This window comes from Paroedura picta, chromosome 11 (assembly GCF_049243985.1).
Source record: "Paroedura picta isolate Pp20150507F chromosome 11, Ppicta_v3.0, whole genome shotgun sequence".
Lineage (NCBI taxonomy): Eukaryota > Metazoa > Chordata > Lepidosauria > Squamata > Gekkonidae > Paroedura > Paroedura picta.
The window spans coordinates 37920720-37941392 of record NC_135379.1 but is presented as its reverse complement, the minus strand read 5'-3'; the positions used below and the strand labels follow the sequence as shown (position 1 = coordinate 37941392).

At 44.1% G+C, this 20673-nt stretch overlaps 1 protein-coding gene across 1 annotated transcript in view; it reads right to left on the bottom strand.

Annotated features, from left to right (window-relative positions):
- STT3B (STT3 oligosaccharyltransferase complex catalytic subunit B) overlaps positions 1–11388 on the bottom strand; it is a 46539-nt gene extending 35151 nt beyond the window's left edge. Inside the window, exon 1 of the mRNA XM_077304556.1 lies at positions 10749–11388. Coding sequence (XP_077160671.1) covers positions 10749–11032 — 284 coding nt within the window. The 5' untranslated portion in view covers positions 11033–11388. The remainder of the gene's footprint in view (positions 1–10748) is intronic.
- Positions 11389–20673: the final 9285 nt, after the last annotated feature.

Here is a 20673-nt window from a genome sequence, read left to right as displayed (position 1 = left end):
CACATGGACACCTTCCTCCTCCTCAGCAGGATTATCATGTGAACCTACCCCTAACTGTCCTCCAGTGGAGGAGCTCAGGGTGGTCTAAAGTGCTTAATTCATGTTCTATTATCACAGGCTCTCCCATCCAGCCTCTCCCCCAACAAATACAGAAAAGTCCAGCGGATGAATAGCTGCTGGGTTTTGTACCCCGCTTTTCACTAACCAAAGAAGTCTCAAAGTGGCTTACAATCATCTCCTCGTGCCAGATACCCTGAGAAAGCTCTGACAGAATTGCTCTGTGAGAACAGCTCTGGCAGGAGAACCAAACAGTGTCCCCAAGCCAGCAAACCAGAGCTGAACAACAATACCCGAAGTTAGCAACCTACTACAACAAGTACAACAGCTACCAAACTCGGAGAACCACTATAACAACAGTGCCCCCCCAGAACAAAACACTGAAATAAAGAACCGTAAAACTGAACACTGAAAGAAAGAACTGTAAAAATCAACTTTTAAAAGGAAAACAACACCAAGAAGAAAAGCCAAACAATGCTTCCCCTCAGATAAAAGAAGAAAGAAACATTAAGAGAAACAGTGAATCCCAAAGCACTCCCAAAACCCAACCTACACACAGAAACCTTTGGAAGAAGTGATAGAACAAAAGTGAAGGCAAGAGGAAAAAATAAGCAGAGTCCCTCTGTCAAACCGTTGATGTCTGCTCCAGGGATGATCCTCCAATGTTCAGCGCAGCAGCCAGCCAGCAGCACACTCTCTGGGACTCAGACTGTAAGAGTCTACTCTACCGGACAGAGCAGTATAGGCCAGGAGGCCAACAACAAAAGGCAGATAAGAAGACCCCTAGCCTTATATACTTTCCTGACCAAACACAGAACATTGTCTGTGGAAATGTTTTTCCCCCAAACCATGCTTTCTTGTAGGCTAACTGCCTGGGCAAGCTCAGCATTGCAAAAAATGCAAAATCCACTGCAATGATTAGCTGTCCTCCTACAAGCTGCCAAGCTCAGCATTGCAATACTTCTGCAAATGCAAAATGCATTGCAATGATTGGCTGGCCTCCCACAGGGAGCCCAGCCAGCCATTGGTCTATCCCTCATTCACTCCTCACTTTGTTCCAGGGTCTGGGAAGCCCAAACAAAGAGGAAGGAAGTTGAAGCGCGAAAGGAGCCAGCCATGGTAAGTGGCAGCCATGCATTGGGTTTTGTTTGTCCCAGCCGACCGTACATCCCTAGTAGGACCCTCACTTGAGTATAAGTTGGGGGGTTGCTTTTTCAGTGTAAAAAATGTGCTGAAAAACTCGGCTTATACTTCCAGTATATACGGTACGTTAGAAGAGTGCTAACAACAGAGATCCGGCCCAAAGTCATGAAATCATTTATTTTCAAACACGTTTAGATTTTAATGGTTCAAAATGGGACTATTTTTGTGAGCTCCAACCAGGGGGAGGTTCATGTTGAACACACTTTTCACAGACACCACAGTGTCAAGGGCAGCTACTTCACAGTATGTATGTGATTATGATCCATCCAGGTGGCTCCATTAATTTTTGCCTGTCCTCCAAGCTCTTCCTTTTACGTATTTTGTACTTTCCTTCTTTCCCTTTTCTATTATCTCTATTTTTACTTCTTTCCTCCCTCCTTTAGTCCCCCACTTCTCAAGCCACTCGATTCTACCTTGTCTCACCCCTCCCTCTGTCTCTCCTCCCTTTTTATTTATTTTGGGCGACTTGAGGGAAAGATGAAGAATTCTTGCCCTGGAAATAGAGGGGGCAATACACACTATTATATTAATATCAATACATATAAGTATATGTAGACATAGTATGTGTATGTGGAGGAAGGCCCGATAGTAACTACTGTATGAAGTTATTGTTCATTTTTTATTCACTTATTCCACTTCACTCTTTAGCCATACACAATCATCTCTTTCCAACCTATCTGATTTCCCCCCTCCATTCTGCCTTCCCCACCTGTCACCTCCCCAACCTTGGTTCTACCCTCCCTCCATGGACATAATATAATCATGCGTTCTTTTAGCCAACATGGCTGGAACGGGCAGATGATTGACACATTTGTCAGGGCAGACATACACTCATGTCAACTCTCAAAGTAGGACACAGAATGTGGGAATAGGGCTCTTTTGTGGAGTGCCCAATCATCTTATACCTCAGTTCTAACATATCCTAGATAAGCAGAGGTATAAATAGCACACAACATAATTCATAACATTTCATATTTTCAGCAGCAAGCAATGAACCTACCACACAATGCAACAGTGTGACATGACTGAAAAGCAACAGGACTGCAATAAATAAATCAACTGTCTTTTTTTTGGAAGGCAGGATGGTAGAATAATATGGTCATCCCTCAAAATTGGTCTCCATTTTCTTTTCACCAGCAACCCAATTTGATGGCTGACTAGTTTGGCAGTTTTTGCTGTCTGCCCATTCAGAAAATGTAAAAAGAGTCCTTTCAAATGTCTTGTGTACTAACAGACATAAATGCAACAAGGATTGAAAATATGCCATTCACATAGATTGCATGAACCATATGGCAACTACATCTACAAGCCAGTCATTATGAAATATATTAACTGTGGGAAAAACCCAACTTTCTGAAAGTTAACATCCCTACTCATAGATATTACACATACACACCCCCAACCTGTTTAGAAAGTTTCCCCCGTTTCTATATTTCACTGTGACAGGCTTCTACATTGACTGTTATAGTACACAGTGAGATTTTAAAAAGAAAAATAATGTTAAGAATAATCTAATCTAATAGTTCCAGAAGCACAAAAGTGTCACCTTTGCACATACTCCCATCACAGTCTAAAACTGCTCACTTGCACTTATCTCTTTGCTGTAAGCTACTTTCTGGTTGAGAAAAGTGGCATATGAGAACAAACGCTTCTTCTCTTCAATCCATGCGTCAAGACCCTCAGGTTAGTTGTGAGGGCTCTATAAAACTTCCAGGTGCAGTTACTGCCTTTTGGAAGAACCTGGTGCTTTGCCTCCTGCCTCAGTTCGCAATAGGACAGCAAGGTGAGATCTCTCTGATGGACAACTTTAAAAAGTTTAGAGAAAGGCAACTAAAACAATCAGGCATTGGAACAAACCACATTCCTTACAAGGAAAGCCTGAAGAGTTTGGGGGGTTCCCTGCCTCATTTAGCAGAAAGCGTTCCTTTGCTCAGGCTCAGTTATCATGTCTGACCAGATGTATGTGGGAAGGGGAGGACAGGTAATGAATAGGAAGATTAAAGTATAGACTTATGCTACCCAATATTATTAAAAGCAATTCTATAATTTAGGTCAATATTAGCATCACTTTACAGAATTATTAAAACTATTGTAGATAGATGAGGTGCTGAGAGAAAGTGACTTGTGGACTTTTAATGAGCTATATGCAAAGGCAAGATTTTAACTTGGGGAATTTTTGAAATGCATTGCTCCTACTACTACTCTTGTAAGTCTTAACTTTCACTAGCACAGCATGAGCCACAGTAATATTCAGATTTCTTCTTCCCTATCATGGGGCCTACTTCTTTTTAACACCATTCTCACACATCTATTCACCTGTTTCACCTAAGCACTTAGGGACACATTTGTTATGAAAATAAATCTTGCATTTCCTGGCTAGTAATAATACTTTCATATCTGCACTGTCACACTATTCTGGTACATGGTGCAGTATCTTTCTATGTTTATTATCAATAGTGTCACCTGAAGCATATTACTTCTGGAACACTTTCAAAAGTCATATTATGCTAAGACAAGTGACTCATGTCGCTCAGAATTCTATGAATGGCAGGTAGCCAAGGGAAGGAGGAAAAGAGGGATGCTGGAAACTGTCAAAAACTGTGATATGCTAATAAGCTGGTAGTCAATTTCAATTAAACTTCATTAACAACAACAAAAAATACATTAACAAGTTATACATGCTTGGGGTGACATACATGCTTAGGGGTGCCTGCTATGGCAACTATTTATTGACTGTGCGCACTACACTGTGTCAAAATTATAAAAAGGTCCCACGGGTTCAAAAAAGGTTGGAGACCCCTATTATATACACTCAGGTTAAATACTAAATCATGTTGATGTAGGCTGACCATATGTATCCTTTTGAAGGGGACAGTACCCCTTTTCCCCCTCATTTCCCAGCCATCAGTTCGTTTTAATAAAGATGTCAATTTTGTCTTCTTTTTACAAAAAATATAAAACAGACTTGCTGTAGTGTTGGTTTTTACGTTACTGTATGTGCCTGTATGTTACTGTAACCCGTGTCATTTTCATTTATTTTATTTCTATTAAACAGAATTTCAGCCTAGGGTGCAAAAGGTCACGGAGTATGGGGAGTTGGTAAACGTGCAGCTGCATGAGCCCCACCCACTCAGTTCTTATGGCGAGGCAGAGGGGGAGCTTAAACTGTTAATTTACTTGCAGGTATGTAACCAAGGCCCAATAACCAAGGAAGAAATTCTATTTTAGAATTTTCTTTTATAGGCTGCTTTAAGAAAGGGTTTTTGTAATTCAAGATGTGGGCAAAACCACTTTCCCCAAGCTGGGCTTTTCTGGCCTGCAGAAAGCAAGAAGGCCAGGACTTAAACTGTTAACATATTTGCAGGCCCAAGCTCAATATATTGATATATATATTTTTATAATCTTACTTCCATTAATATAGAATATTTAACCCCTGTCTCGTTTTTGCTATCCCAATGTCCCCTTTTTGTATCAAGGAAATATAGTCAACTTATGTCAATGACTTAGAAAAAATCAGGTTTCACTGCTCTGTCTTAATGGATTGTTATTTGAAAAAGAACGGCTGCTCTGTTTCATCAGTTGCCAGATTAATATGTGTTTTGGTGAAAGCCTTTTTTAATAAACTTCCATATGTTAACAACCAGTGATTAGGTAGATCTCACCCATAATTTTTTAATTAATGTCTTACAGCTATAAATTGAGAACTTACCACATGAGTTCTTGTAAGAGTCAAAATTTCATTAAGGAATTCAATTAGTACAACTTGTGAAGGTACAAAATTATTGAGAACACAGGAATCCAATGGTCTATCTAATCTAGCACCCTGATTCTGACAGCAGTGGACCAGATTCCCAGAGGATTCAAGTCTTCTGATAAAATGAAAACCCCCACTCTTCAGACTTTCCTTGTAAGGAAGGTGGTTTGTTCCAACGCCTGTTGTTTTAGTTGCCTTTCTCTAAACTTTTTAAAGCTGTCCATCAGAGACATCTCACCTTGCTGTCCTGTTGTGAACTGAGGCAGGAGACAAAGCACCTTTCTGTGTATCAGGTCCCTTCAAAAGGCAGCAACTGCACCTGGTTTTATTTATTAATTATATTTGTATATCACCCTCCCTTGAGGCTCAGGGCAGTTCACATGGAACATTAACAATAAATAGAACTTGTTTCTTTATAACATATAAGTGGACTGTAACAATAATAATAATAGTAACCATAACTGAAGGTAACAGTCTAATTCAGTGTTCCCCAACCTTTTTATCACCGGGGACTGGTTAACGCTTGCCAATTTTACTGAGGCCCGGGGATGGGGGTAGTCTTTTGCCGAGGGATGTTGCCGCTGCTGCCTGAGCCCCTGCTTCACTTGCTTTCCTGCTGGCGCCCCTGACTTCCTGCCACCCACTGGGGGGCGCTGGCAGCAGCAGCTGAGCAGTGCCATGCCGAGGGGGAGCCCCAGCCATGGTGGCCACTGGAGAGCACCAAAGGTGAGCCAGCGGCAGAGTGGCAGGGCAGCCCCCAAGGCAGCAGCCGGGGAGGAGGAGCCACGGCCCGGTACCAACTGATCCATGGACCGGCACCGGTCCCCGGACCGGGGGTTGGGGATCACTGGTGTAATTAATAACAGTTCAAACAGGTCCATTGTTGAGGTGAATGAGTTCTTGGGAGGGAGGTTCAGGGGCCCTGCAGATGTTACTGATTCCGGTCAACCTCAACCAAATGCCTGGTGAAAGAGCTCCCTTTTGCAGGCCCTGTGGAACTGTTTTAGATCTGTTATAGTGACTTCACAACTCACCTGAGGGTCTTGACCCATAGACTGAAGAGAAGAATAAGAGTTGGTTCTTATATGCCACTTTTCTCTACCAGAAGTCTCAAAGCAGTTTACAATCACCTTCCCTTTCCTCTCCCCACAACAGAGACCCTGTGAGTTAGGGGAGACTAAGAGAGAGCCCTGATATTGCTGCTCGGTCAGAACAGTTTTATCAGTGCTGTGGCGAGCCCAAAGTCACGAAATTGACTGGATGTGGGGGAGCGGGAAATCAACTACTACTTTGAAAATCTTAAATGGGGTCAGATGATTTTAAAAAATTCTTGTAACATTTTGAGTTTCATTAGAAATAAATTCATGCAAAGAGTGTAAAACCCATCTTATTTTGATTGGACATATAAAAAGTGGGAAATTTTCAAACATGTATAATTGCATTCAGTTCAAAGGATGGGGACTAGATCATGATTGTTGCATAATAACTCTTAACTGTTCAATAAATATGGAGTCACAACTCAAAAGAAAATCCAATATGCCTCAGCCTATATCAAAAACATATCTAGACAAATGTGGTTGTATACAGGGAACTGCAGCTTAACACACACCGCCTTGCAATCTCTTTCAGAGTGATGTTCAGTCTTAGAAAGATCACAGTAGCAGTTTCCTGTGTTGCTTTTGTTAAATAATTCTGACTGGCTACAGCAGAATAGTAAGGGCACACACCAACCCACTGCATTGTTATTACTGCCAAAGGCAATGTGTTTTACTTTTTACTGCTTCCTAACATAAGGAATCAAACACATATCTTGTGTCTGATCAAATAAATTAGACTTGGGTACATGACGTAATTGCACAGTATTTTGGATCCTGAGCATTGAAGTTATTTCAGACAAAACCATGAAATTTCATTCAAAAACTAATTTACTTTGATTTCTGTCATCATCACACAATTATGAATTTAGATTCTTACAGATATGATAGTAAGTATGAACTGAACTGGACTTTGCTGTTACTGGGTAGTTGTTATACTAAAACGTTATCTGCTTCTTAACATACCACATTCTCTTGACATATTTCAGGCATATTTTCCTTGAGCTTGCTCTTTTTGGTCCTTGCTTTTCCCCTCAGGTCATGTATCACTTTCATAAAAAAATACTTCACAAAAAAAGAAGATTGAACCACAAACACAAAGCAAATCAACCAAAGCCCTTTTCGAGGGTCTTTTAAAAAGAGGCTTCATGTCTGTTTGTAACACCAATAAAGTGCTCCTCTGTTCCATACCTCATATATAATATTTTAAAAGTCTGTCTCCCTAGATGTAACCAGTAACTCTGACACATGAAATACAGAATTCTCTAGTTCCATTCTATGTAGAAACTCTATATGTGAATGTGTCACAGATTTTATAGTCTTCTGAGTAGATTTTTAATTTTTTTAAATTTGCTTGCCAAAAGACAACATAACATGAACAAGATCTGCTTGTGAATTTAACATAACACAGCTTCAAAAGGTGATTAAATAAGCTCCCTACATCTGGGGCAAGGGGATGCTATAGCTCTCTCAGCCAAGGGTCTTCATTCAGATATGCTGAGCAAACAAGCTTTGTTTTTTTATGAAGACATGCCTCTGAAGCCCTTGGGCTCAAGCAAACCCTTGTACACGCCTTGGAATAGTAAAGACATGCTGGTTCCTGAGAAATGCAGTTCACTGTGAAATCTAGATCGGTGGATAATATAAACTCTGGTTTGTTCTCCAGTCTACAAACAGGGTTTCAGACTACCATGTTTTATAATCCTCGTTTCTGTAAAAGAGAACAGACCAGTTTTTCATTATGCCTGATATGGCCATCACAAGGTGCAGTTTCTCAAGAAGTTTTTCATATCCAAGCTGTGTCCAAGGAGAAGAGAGAGGTAATGCACAGGCCAGAGAACTTCAGAGATTCACTGTTATAACAAACAAACCATTATTTATTACATTTAAATTTAGATTACAGCTTATTTATCCCATAAATCTTAATTTGAGCCAATACAAAATCAAGCCTCTCCCCTTTCCAGTGCAGTTGCATCCTAAGTTCTATATTTTTAGAGAACTTTAGATGATTGAGCCTTTGACTTCACTGAAAGCCATTATAACTATGCCTGAAGGTATCAGAAAATGTGCGTTTACTTCCAGCATGTACTATATCAGCTTTTTAAAAACAATATCTATACCATGAAATGCACCCTCTAGAAAAAATTTAGTCATTCCTACATATACATATACATATATGCAGTGTCAATTTCCATATACCAAATAGTTTAACACAATCTTATCTTCAAAATATAAAGTACCAAATTATATAAAAGTCTCATTAGAAAGGACAGATAGCAAAGGACAGGGAAAGGACAGATAGCAAAAGCATATTTTTAAGTATGTAAATTTCCCCTGCACTCCAAATAAAGTGTATCTAACCACAATGTTTTACTCTTCCCCTGCAGCAGCAAATGAACTGGTGATTAAAGTAGTCAACTTAATGCCTTAAACAACAAACAACACACCAGGCTACAAAAACCAAAACATACACATACCTAGAATGGAAATTACACAGAGAAATGATTCACAAATTATTAGTGGATGCATATAGAACAGCAAAATATGCCTACTTAAACAGCTAAAGCAACTACATGTCTTTCATAAAACCAGGAGAATGTAGAGTACATGCTATTAAGAAGAGATGCAGTTGCTTCAAGCATAGGATATTACTTTGGTCCATCTAGTTAGTATTGTTTTTTTCAGCGAACAGCAGCTCTCTAAGGTCTGAGGCAGATGGTCTAAGATATTTTTAAACTAAAGATCCCAGGGGTTGAACTTGCATGCTTTAACCGTGAACTATGAGCATTCTCCAACTGTGTACATCCCACAGGTGTGCCACATGTATTTACTAAAATATTCGAGGGCAAATGATCTAGCAACCGTGAGGTCTGATCAGTCCCTGATAAGGAGACACGCTGCCTAACATTCCAGAATGGAAGAAATGGAGGATATAAATGTAAGGATCATATTTGCATTCCCTTTCTTCAAGAATGGGAAGGTGGGATACATAAACTTATTCCATTTCATCTTCACAAACGACATGTAGAGGCACGTTAGGCTGACTGCGAATACAAGAATTGTAGGTTCAAGGTCACTCAGTCAGCTTCATGGTTGAGCAGGAAACTGAACACAGATCTCCTTTACCCAAGTCCAACTTTCTTTTGAAAATTACACATTGGTGTAATGGTAATTGCAAAGTGATGTAATGAATGAAGCAGCTCTTGGGAGATGTCTCCATAGGATTTTCTAACATGAGGTATGACCTTCTCAAACACATCACTTCAATGCATCCCAACCTCATAAGCAGTGTAGTTCTCCAGCTGGTAGGGTGGAAGTATCACAGGATTAAAACAGGTGATGCAATCCATGCAAGAAAAGACCCCACAAGTCCTCACAGTACTGAGCGGAGGTAGATGCTACTACATACACCTTGAAAAATATGCTACTAATATAGAATTCAAAGTTGAGAAAACTCCTTTTAAGAAATGACCTTGTTTGTGGGTCTGATAGAACACTGTCAAGACAAAACACTTTTGAGCATGTGGGAACTGACATCAAGATTGCTCTTGCCTGAGGGCCATTTGGCTAAGATCCAACAGGAAATCTACAAATACAGGGTTGGTTTGTTTTTAATGCTAGATGCAGGCATAGGCGAATGCAATGGTCAAATGACACACTTGCAAGCAAACCAAAATCCCATGAGAAGCAACACTGCTAAGAGAAAGCGCTCTGCACTAACATTAAAAAGCAACCCACATTTCAGCAAACTATGGTTTGATTATCTTTCAATCGAATCCAACGTTAACAGCAGTATCTTCCTGCTCTCCTTTGCAACTTTCTTGATGAACTCCTGTGCCCCCATCACATTCTGCAGATGTTCCCCAGAGGTGAGTGAGTGTGTGTGCATTTTACGTAGCACAGTTCACACGCTAGCCCGATGGAAAGTGAAATGAGCGAAATCCTAGTTTCACCCTCTGCTGGGACTGCCCTGATTCCCCCGAACACCCTAAATAAGATTGCAGGGTTGGCTTTGCAGATATCCTTGTGTGCCACAGCAGCGACGAGCCGGTCGCTGCCAAACCTCAGGGAACCGAAGAATCCACCTGTAATACAGCACACAGCCGCCCCTTCTCCGGCTTCCTCGCTATCGTCCCAGGAACGGTCTCTGCCGAGGAGAGCCCCGTCCTCCTCCCGAGCCCAAAGCTTCCCAAGCGGGCGCTCCCTCGCTCTGCCCCCCCCCCCCCCAATTCTCACACACGCCCGTCGCCTCTGCAGCAGCGGCGAGGTTAGCGGGCGCAGCAGCGCAAGTTTGCAGAACGAACGAGCACGCCAGCGAGACTCCCGGCCTCCTCTGGCCCGGATCGGACAGGGAACTGGGGCAAAGGCGGGGAGAGTCCCGAGTCTGAACAAGCCACCCCAGCAGCGCCCCGGGCAGCCTCGGCAACTCTGCACCGGCGCCTCCACCACTCTCTCCCGCCCTCCCTGCCCGCGGCTCCGGCCCCTCTTGACCTCGCCCGACTTTGCTCCCGCAGCCCCGGGCAGCGCCCGGCCTCCCTTCCCCTCTCCTCCGGGCCCCGCGGACGGACGGACGGACAGGCGGGCGTCCCTCCCCAACCCCGCCCCGCCGCCTCCACCCGCGGCCCGGGCGGGACGCTCACCAGGGATCGAACTCGTGGATGATGCTCTCGAAGCGGATGACGGCGAAGAGCCTGGAGCTGAAACCGGCCAGCCAGGCCAGGAAGAGGATCGTGAAGGAGAGCAGCGACTGCCAGCCCGCCGGCTGCGACAGGCCCCCCGACAGGCCGCCCCCGCCCGCCGCAGAGGAGCCTCGGCTGTTGGCCAGCGCCTGCGAGCTGCCGGCGGCGGAGTTGGACGACGACGAGGAGGAGGCGGCGGCGGCACCGGGCTTGTGCTTGTGGTCGGGGGCAGAGTGTTCCGCCATGTTGCTCCGCGGGCTCCTCGCTGTCTCTCCGCCTCACGCGCGGGCGGGCGGGCGAAGGAGGGGGGAGCGGGAGGAGGGGCAGAGCCCGCCCCGTTCCCTCAGCGCGCTTCCCAAGTAGGAGGACAGCGGCGGCGCCGGCTTCCCGCGGCCCTTCCCCGGCGAAGGTGAAGCTTGTGGCGGCGACAGCGACGGCGGCGGCTGCCTCCTCCTTCTGCTCCCCCCTCCTTCTCCTAAGTGACCCAGGAACTGCCGCCCGATGCCGCCGCCAACATCCCAGTGCGGCGCGAGGCAGAGGAACGGGCGCGAGACCTGAGCCGCGCGCGCGAGATCGCGGCGAGCTGGTGGGGGGGAGGAGGGAGAAAGGGGAGGAGCGCCTGGGGTGAGAAATGAGAGGGATGCTCGAGCGGGAGAGCGGAGTGTGGGGCGGGGCGGGGCCAGGCACGCACAAAACCCTTGAGGCTTCCGTGAGGAAGGGAAGCGGACTAGGGACATGAGCTACTACCGCCTCTGAGAGAAAAGGAGGGCGTCGATGCGGGAGGCGATTGGGTGACGCGGTGAGGGGCGGGGCCAAGAGGATTCTTTTTTTTTTTAAGAGTTTGACCAGCCTAATAACCGATGACATTCACGCTCACTAGGGGCGGAGCCCGCAGAGGGGCGGGGCGTTACATGTGAAGCTTGCCCCGCCTACCTCCCCTCCGTCAGGAACTCCCCGCCGGCCTGTCAGAGAGCGACAGGTACTTCAAAAGGGCGGCCCTAGAGCCTATCGGGGTCGAGAGGTGTAGGGCGCAGATAAAAGAAAAGGGGCGGTTGTATACCGCCCTCCGCCAATGAGGAAGGGCCGTGCTAAGTGGAAAGAGGGGATTGGTGGACGCTTTCGCCATTGCCGTCTGGGCTAAGGTGGTTCTTTTTTTAATTTAAGTGTCACGTGAGGTGAGCGTTGGGTTTTTCTCCTCCGGCGGGCGTCTCTGGCAGGGAGCCGCTGCAGCACTTCCGCTGAGGAAACCCGCACTAGGGGGGCCCGTTGCATCCTGGGGCTCGTAGTCCCGGCTGTTGCGCCTGGCCCCTGGGAAACGTCCCCTCTCGAGAGTCTGAAAGGGGAATGAAGGAGGCGAACGAGTTCGAAAGCGCCCCGCCGCAGCTATCAGGTGCCGCAGCCCTTGTGTGGAAGCGGAGGCGGGCTGCGCTGAGGCGACTCCCGCGAAACTCCCTTCGCAGAAAACAGAGGTTGGCTGCCGGAAATCGTGAAGAAGAAGAAAATTCACTACAAAGTCGAGTTCTGCTTCATTGTCAGCGGCTGCCTGGTGCTCGGGCGAGAGGGCCGGCCGGTGCTCGCTGAAGCCCGGGGCCACCTGTGAGACCGACCAGTTCCCGGGGAAGCTTCAGCAGACGCCCTGCCCTCCAGCGCTGCCCTGCTGCTAAGGAGACGGGATTTGCTTCGCTATTGGTTGCCCAGCAGGCGGTTCCCGTTCAAGGCAGCGTGTGGAAGGCTGTCACCGTGGAGCCTCGCAGGAGAAGGGGCTGTGTGTTCAAATTCAAGCGGGCAGACTTATTGGCCTGAAGCTGCAGAACAAATCCCGTGTCCAGCGGCAACCAAGACCAACCAAGTTGGTTTCAGGGTGTGAGCTTCCGTGTGCACGCACACTTCCTCAGATACTGTCAACCTGGGTCTGTAGAATAAGGCGACCAGATTGTCCCACTTTTGGAGGACATCTGGGGGCACCTGGCAAATTGTACTTACGTTGAAATTAAAAGATATATATTACAATACTATTTTTGCATTCTATGTGTTCTATGAAACGTTTTGTTGCTCCATATAGACCAAATTTTAAATCAAGACCCCCCCCCCCCCCCCGTCAATGGTGTTCCGCTTTACCAATGTTGAAATCTGGTCACCTTACTGTAGAAGACTGGTTGAGTGTGAAAGTTCATACCTTGAATCAAATTTGGTTGGTCTTCAAGGTGCTGCTGGACTCACAATTTGTTCTGGTTGCGTATTAATTTATTTTTGCTATACTCTTGAGCCCGCATGATGCACAAGAGTTTTTTTTAATGACCGTAATGCACTCTGTGTAGAAATGTTTGGAAACAGAAACATGTTTTAAAATAGGGAGCTGTTTTGCAATGGCTCTGGAAGAGTTTGTGGGTTTGCTACTGCTTCCGGAGAGACACCTTGCTGAGATTTGTTGAGTACTGCCTTCCTGTTGGCTCAGCTATTCTTGAGATGAGCTTTTCTAGAGGGCACAGGCATGCATGCCTGAGTAATGTTCAGCTTGGAGGATTGCATGGGATGGCCCATGAAGACTGCTCAGAAACTTCAGTTAGTCCAAAACAGGCTTTAATGCTTTTTAGTCAAATCCTAGGCAGTGCCCTGCTACACCTGTGCTGTATCAACTACACCGATTTATTTGTTGACACAGTGAATGGAGACTGTCATCTAGAACCCTTCCCTGCATACTTTAAATGAAGGAAGTGAGTAGAGTGACTGTCAACAGATAAAGAGAATAAGAGCTCTTTTTATAAGAAACGGAAAAGGAGAAAAAAAGACAGCATTTGCACATGATAATTCACATGCAAATTCACTTATAATTACTGTAAGTAGAATTGTGATTCACCATAGTGCCAGTACTCTCTGGAGCAGTAGACATAGGTCAGTTAAATGACAGCCTGTTATGTAAACAAATGTTTACAAAAGGCTTTTCCAGAGAAAAACCTTCAATTTCAATTAGTTGTACTGGACAGAGACAGAACATGGGCTTTTGGAGCAGAATATTTTTTTTATATGAAAGGGACTGTCCTTTGTGCCTATGTTTCCCCATCCTGGGCTAAAACAACATGACAGACTGTTTCGTAATGGGAAAATGGGACAGAATGTCAGTCCTCCTTCCCTGTGGTCCTTATCTGATCAAACACAAGGTTGGCTGCTTTTGGGGCCAAATTGTACAACAGCAATTCCAGTCAGTAATCTGCAGCAGTATGTGTATGTTGGCCTTTAGAAAACCAACAAAAACCTTTCACTTCAGGAAGATTTTTTGTGGCCTGTTATGACACTAGTTGCTGTTTTTATATTGTTATTCTGTGATTTGTTTTGTTACTGTTAACTTGCTGTGATTGCTTTTTAAATGAGATTTCATTAGGCTGAGAATGGCTATAATTTGGATAGGTAGTAATCAGAGTGCTGGGAAACCACAAATGACCATGCTCATAAAAGACTTGACAATCTCCGAGTGTACATATTGTTCAGTTTTTGTTTCATGCAGGTTTACAGGATTCCTGTGCTACAACTGGGAGAGCAGTCAACCCCTGAGCCTTGGCAATAACCACGTTCTTCCTGCTTCCACAGAAGCAGATGGAGAACTGATGGGATCCACCTAGGATTGTTCTCATTTAAACTGGCCTGCCAGACCCAGCGAATGCTGGCAGGGGCTCATGGGAATTGTAGTCCATGGACATCTGGAGGACCACAGGTTGACTACCCCTGTAAAATCATCAGCTGCGATACTATGAGTAACACAGAAACACATGCAGTCTCCTTTCCCCCACCCTGCACTCAAATATATTACATCCACACTGAAGAAAGCCTGTTTTTTTCATAAGCAGAAGATATCACCAATTTTGTAGTCTGTTTTTGCAAAGGGCTATATATTCGTCATCCAATATATTTTTGAGAAGTATTTGTTGCAACAACAACAGCAAAAGGCACTTTAAGACTTATTGTAGCATAAGCCACAGGGCCTAACCCTTTTAAGCTTGTGGGCACCTTTAGAGTTTTGACACAGGGTGGTGGGCACAACCGGAAAATGGACACGTGCACGCAGAGGAAGTCTAAGTGCAGGGAAGGGAAACCAACACCATGGATTCATACGCTGCTAAAACAACATTATTTTAATTTGCCCATCCAATCATATCTCCAGAAATCCACCTGGCCCTCCCCACATCCTAAAAGCACTTGGTGGCACCAGCAAAGGTACAAGCATCCATGGGCATCACATTGGGGGCCAGTGAGTCATACCTGAATGCCGTGTTGCTAACCAGTCAAAATGTTACAAGCTTGGCTTGGATTTTGGCTGCTGGAGTGTTTCTGACAGCCTCCATGTTTATTGTCTGTCCTCTGCCATAAATGTTAAGCTCTCCTGTTGAAAATATTTCTGGAGCTTACTTAATTGGAAGACTGAGGAAGAAAGATGTTCAAAACTGAGAGCAAGGCCCAAGGAAACCATCCAGTAAGTCCAAGGGACCCAGCATGAATCTGTTTGTCTTGTCCATTTTCAAACATTTTCTCAGAAAAAGACTAGTAACAATAATCCCTGGTCTTGAGCTTTGTTAATCCTTATGTATCCGCTTCAGAAATGGTGTCCATTTTCCTTTTACTACTGGGGGGTGTGAGTTTGCTGCCGGCCCGGCAATGGAGCTAATGTTCAGATACAACTGTTTTAATTGCTTTTTAAAAACCTCTCTTAAAAGGGGAAGGAGGAGGCCAAAACATTGCGATAAGATGTGTATCGGAATAGAGAGCAGAGGTAAAAAAAATAATGCCTTGCTTCAGAAGGAGCAAATGGCACAAGCTGATGATTTGTAGGCTTAGGCTTAAAAATGCTTCGATGTCCACTGATGGGGCAGATGGGGCTAAATCAGAATTCATTCCATGGGACTGTCCCCACAAGTCTCTTTTTTTTGTGCTGCTGAAAGATTACTCTTGTGCAGTCAGCTGGAAGCAGAATTATAGCTGTGATGGAGCACAGCACAGATTAGTGTACAACAGCCCATTAAAATTCCTGTAATAACCCATTCATACATCAAGCTTTTACTAATGTTTACTAAAGCATAAGTTACATTTGGGGCAGTGGGACTGAATTGTTTCCTTCCAGCTACTGGCAGTATTTCAGTTGATCTTCTAATGAATCATTTCCTGCTCTTGTTTCCTTCCCCCTCTCCATGCTTCAAAAGAGACACCCACACCATCTTGCCATGCTCTGACTCCCTGCAACTAGCCAAAAGTGATGTCCCCTTCTCTTCTCCGTCATCTGGCAGATCCTTTCCAGTTTTCCTTATGAACTGGTGGTGTCCCGAGGTGTCTTTACTGAATGTACTGAAAAAGGAGTCGAGTGGAAGCGAGCAGCTGCTGGCCTCCTTTTCTGCACTTGGTTGGCCATTTCTTCAGGAGGCCTGGCATCATGCTCTATGTTAATTAATTCATCATTTGTGATTCCAGCCTCCTCTTTGTGATCCTATTATTTGCCTCCCACTCTCTGGTATGTGATTGTTCCCTTAGGGCTATAATTTTAGCATGATAGTGAAAACAAAATATGAGGTCATCCTTTTTCCTCCCCCACCCCTATTTACAAGTTGGCTTTCCTATTGAACATTTGTTGATCTTACTTCCTCATCCTTTTGCAGTCCCAGCCGTTTAACATATGGGAAGGAACTGAAGAATGGGACATTTTAAAGTGGAGCTGAGGCCAGGAAATGGTGGGCACTTCAGGTATCATCAGTCTCACCAACGCCTGGCAATTGCTCTTTGTGGGTCCAGACCAGGCAGATCAGTGTTGTAATTCCATTCAAAGTTTTCAAAACTGCAGAAATCCCGGTCTGGGAAAGGAGAGGAGGGCAACAGGGGAAATATTGGATTGCAATGGCATAACTGCAAAGTCCTCTGTAACAGCTGTGTGTAACAATTGCACCAATTCTAGATAAAGCAACTATAGAATGGCTAGCACCCTATTTATTAAAGTGGCAGCTAGGAAACTCTTAAAACGGGTAGAAGACCAAAGGAAATGTAATGAATGATGCTGCTCTTGTTGATGTGGCAGACACTTATTGTGAGTATCTGAATACGTACAGTAGCATAGACAACATGACTGAAAGGAGATTATGGCCCTGTGGAGATTTGGATCAGGCATGCCAATTAACTTAAATTGAATTAGGATCAGGCATGCCTTAATAATAGATTTGAGGACCTTAAGGTTCTATACACTAAAGTGGGATTTGCATAGAACTTGGCTAACGTTGGGGGGAGGGGCAAAGATACCACAGTCTCTCAAGTGTCTTCATTTACTGAGACTGTCTGAGCTAAGTAGATAATTGCTTTGATGATAGTTTCTCCACCCTCTAAACTGCGGCCTTCCAGATGTCCATGGACTACACTTCCCATGAGCCCCTGGCAGGGAATTGTAGTCCATGGACATCTGGAAGGCCACAGTTTGACTACCCCTGCTCTAAAGGTATGCATAGTAAGGTTGTCAGAAACAATAGAAATCAGGTAACTTTAATAACTGCAGCAGAAGGGATTTGCCACGGTATAGTGCTGATGACACCCCCCCCTCCCCCAATCTGGATGCAACATCTAAAAAGTATTGCAGCACAGTTTTGTGAAATGAGGCCTTTGCTGATCATAGTGATGCAAATTCCTTCCCAAATAACAATGCACTTGTGTAAAGTCATTGATGTTATTTGCATTAGCAGACCTCTCTAGTAGGGACATATAGCTTATTTTTGCTGGTGGAATGCCCTGAACAGAAGCTTCCAGGAAACTATCGTTTTCCTGGCTATTCTGTTGCACAGGATCTTTCCTCCATAGGCAAGTTAACATTGACTCTTTCCATTATGTGAGGACATAGTCTTTGCATGGAGCACGTGGCCTGTGACAGTTTAGTACTAGCTATCTGCAATATTGCTTCCACGTACACAGGTCCTCGGTTGGGAAGCATCTGTAGTCTTTTACCAGAAGGGCTTTTAGCTTTTTCTCCCCTCATTTGTGTCATTTAAATTTATTGTTATTGGCAGTGTTAAAGATATAGCGCAGTTAACTGTTCAGATGTAGTTCAGTCTAGAATAAGAAAGCTATTTGCCCTATTTTTTGTTATGACCAAAAAATCAGCTTCCCCCTTCCCCAGAATGAAAATATGTATGTAAAACAGCCTTTAAAAAAGATTCAGTTTCTTCAGGCATCATTTGAAGGGTACAACAGATGGTTCAGCTGGTACATCTTTCAGGTAATTTGACATTAGATAGTATATGGAAGAAAAATAAATATCCTATATATGTCAGCGTCCCTGTAACCTCAATGCATTAAATAAGCAGAGAAAACAAGATAAATATATCAACACATCAGTCTTTAAGACTTAAGGTGATTGGATCAGTAGATAGATCATTCTAACAGATCCCAAATTTGAAGAGTTTTAAAGAATACTCTAATCTGAGGCAAACATCCTGCTTTTCTAGCAATGTGGATTTTTTTAATGGCTACTTAATAGTCTTGGTTAAATCTCGATGTAAAAAGGAATATACAAATATTCACACCAAAGCCACCAAGCTTGTGGTGGCTTTTTCTCCTCCTTTATTATGCTCAGGTGGTCTTAGCACTCCCTGGCTAACAAAACCTGTCGGAGCTGGGCTGATTTTGCACTTACTTTGTTTATTCCGTTGTGGATCCTGCTGAATTCAGATTGATTTGAACTTGGGTCTTCCTCTGTGCCCCCCCTCCATTGAAACAGAAAGTGTTCTGCACTCAGCTGAGGAAGCTCAGAACGGGGGGGGGGGGGGCAAGCACAGCAGGAGCCTCTTTCTTTCTTGAAGGGGGGGAGGATTGGAGGTAGCGGGGGGACGACCAAGGGGCAAATCTCTACAGAGAGAATAAAACCAGAGTCCAGTAGCACCTTTAAGACCAACAAAGATTTATTCAAGGCATGAGCTTTCGAGTGCACTCACTTTGAATAAATCTTTGTTGGTCTTAAAGGTGCTACTGGACTATGATTTTATTGTGCTACTTCAGACCAACATGGCTACTCATTTGAATCTTTAGAGAGAAGTTAGGGCTTCTGTAGTGCAGTCACTTTAAGGGAAGCCTTGCAATTGGGAACCAGGAAGACGTTGAACTGATGCCCTGGCCAATCAGGGAAGACTTCTTTGTTACAAGGCAGAATTATTTAGCCAAGAGCAGACATCTGCACATTTACTCATGGCGATTTTTGAAATATCAAGGCTTATATCCACTCCAGGATATAGCGAGGAAAAGGTAGGGTCACCACAAATTAATCATGCTTGTTGCAGAAGGAAAATTTAAAGTGCCCCAAATCAAAATGAAAATTGAATTCAGTGTAGATGGGAGGGATTCATTCGAACTGGGACTGGGTAAAAAGCCCCGTGCAGACTACACTGGTGCTTCTCGTCAGTGACTAAGCAGTGGCAGCTCTCCAGGCAGTAAAGATGGTGTGTAGCTGAAGTTACAGTTCTTTTCTACCATTTAGGGGTTTTTTTTTGCCTCTAGATTATACTATTTACCAACTGTGAAGAAAGTTCAAGGAAAGATTTTCTATCCATTTAAATAAAAAAAAAACAGGTTTACAGGAAATGGAACGGCATGATTCTTTCGAAACATTTGAATCATGTCAAAAAGTAGAGCTACCTACTTCTCAGCGCCTGGGGTAACAAACAATGTTGCTGCCAATCCCAAATTGTCTAGCAGTCAGAGTTTGGAATCCTTTAGCAGCAGGCTAAAAAAAAAAAAAAAAGAATTAATTGGCAATAAAATGACATCCCTATTAAAAGCTTAGTGTTTTCAAGCAGCTGGATCCACCAACCAATTAAGAGGCAGTTGCTTGGATTCGACTGGTTGTAGATAAGTCTATAAACCTCCGGAGCAGCGAGGCCTTGTGGTATTCTGTAGGCTGTTCAAATTGTATTGTGACATTAAGCATATTAGGCTTCACAGTGTGATCCATCAAGCTCCATATCTAGAGCCTGGCATATTTCTCAGGCCCAAGTAGTTAAAATTGAAAAAATACTGATGGGGTCACTGCATCCTTCAGCTCGTGAAATATATATCTTTCGCTAACAGGTAGGGCCTGATCGATGGATATAGCCATTCCTTTGAAAAAACAACTTGATAGAAAGCTGCACCGGTCCTGTGTGCTCCTGGTACATTTCAGTCAACCCCTTTCTGAGGTTTTTACACAGTGAGGTACATGTTTGAATCAGGCTCTCTTTTTGGTTTTCTTTCTTGAAGGGTTTTGCACCATTGGTTTTGCAACATTAAGAGATTCGAAAATGAAGACTATTTTTTCCCCAGAGACTAATTTCCTAAATACGCTGCCGCAGTGTTTCTGATCTCTGACGCGGCTTACATAATGCTCTGTCTGGGAATTAATAATCAGAATCAAGCACTTTTGGGTTCTGCTGATTTAAGTAGCAGAGGTTTTTAAGGGGTGCTCAGCTTCAACACAGAATTCCATGGGCATGCTTAGTCTGGGCTGAAATGGGTTTGTGGCATAACCCGACATGGATTTGTGGCATAACCTCAACACTGGAATTGTTCTTAATACTCAAGGATCTTGGGTCAGTTTCTAGCATCTTATCCCTATTCAAATGATGGAGGGAGAGATTCTTGCTGCTGAGTGGGTATCCCTGGGTCAAATTAAGCTTCTCCTTTGCATGCCAGAATTTGACTGTGTCTGATGCTTAAAGAGGGATATGGTGTCGTCTCCCCATTTTCACAGAGTATAGCTTGTTTACTATACTGTTTTATACTGTAGCACAACTTACAGTGGTGTTACGTTATATTCAGAACTTGACTTGTGGCAAGCTTTCCATTAGGGTTTGCTACAAGTATTTTGCAATGTGTTGTTCATGCTAGGGCCATATTGCAG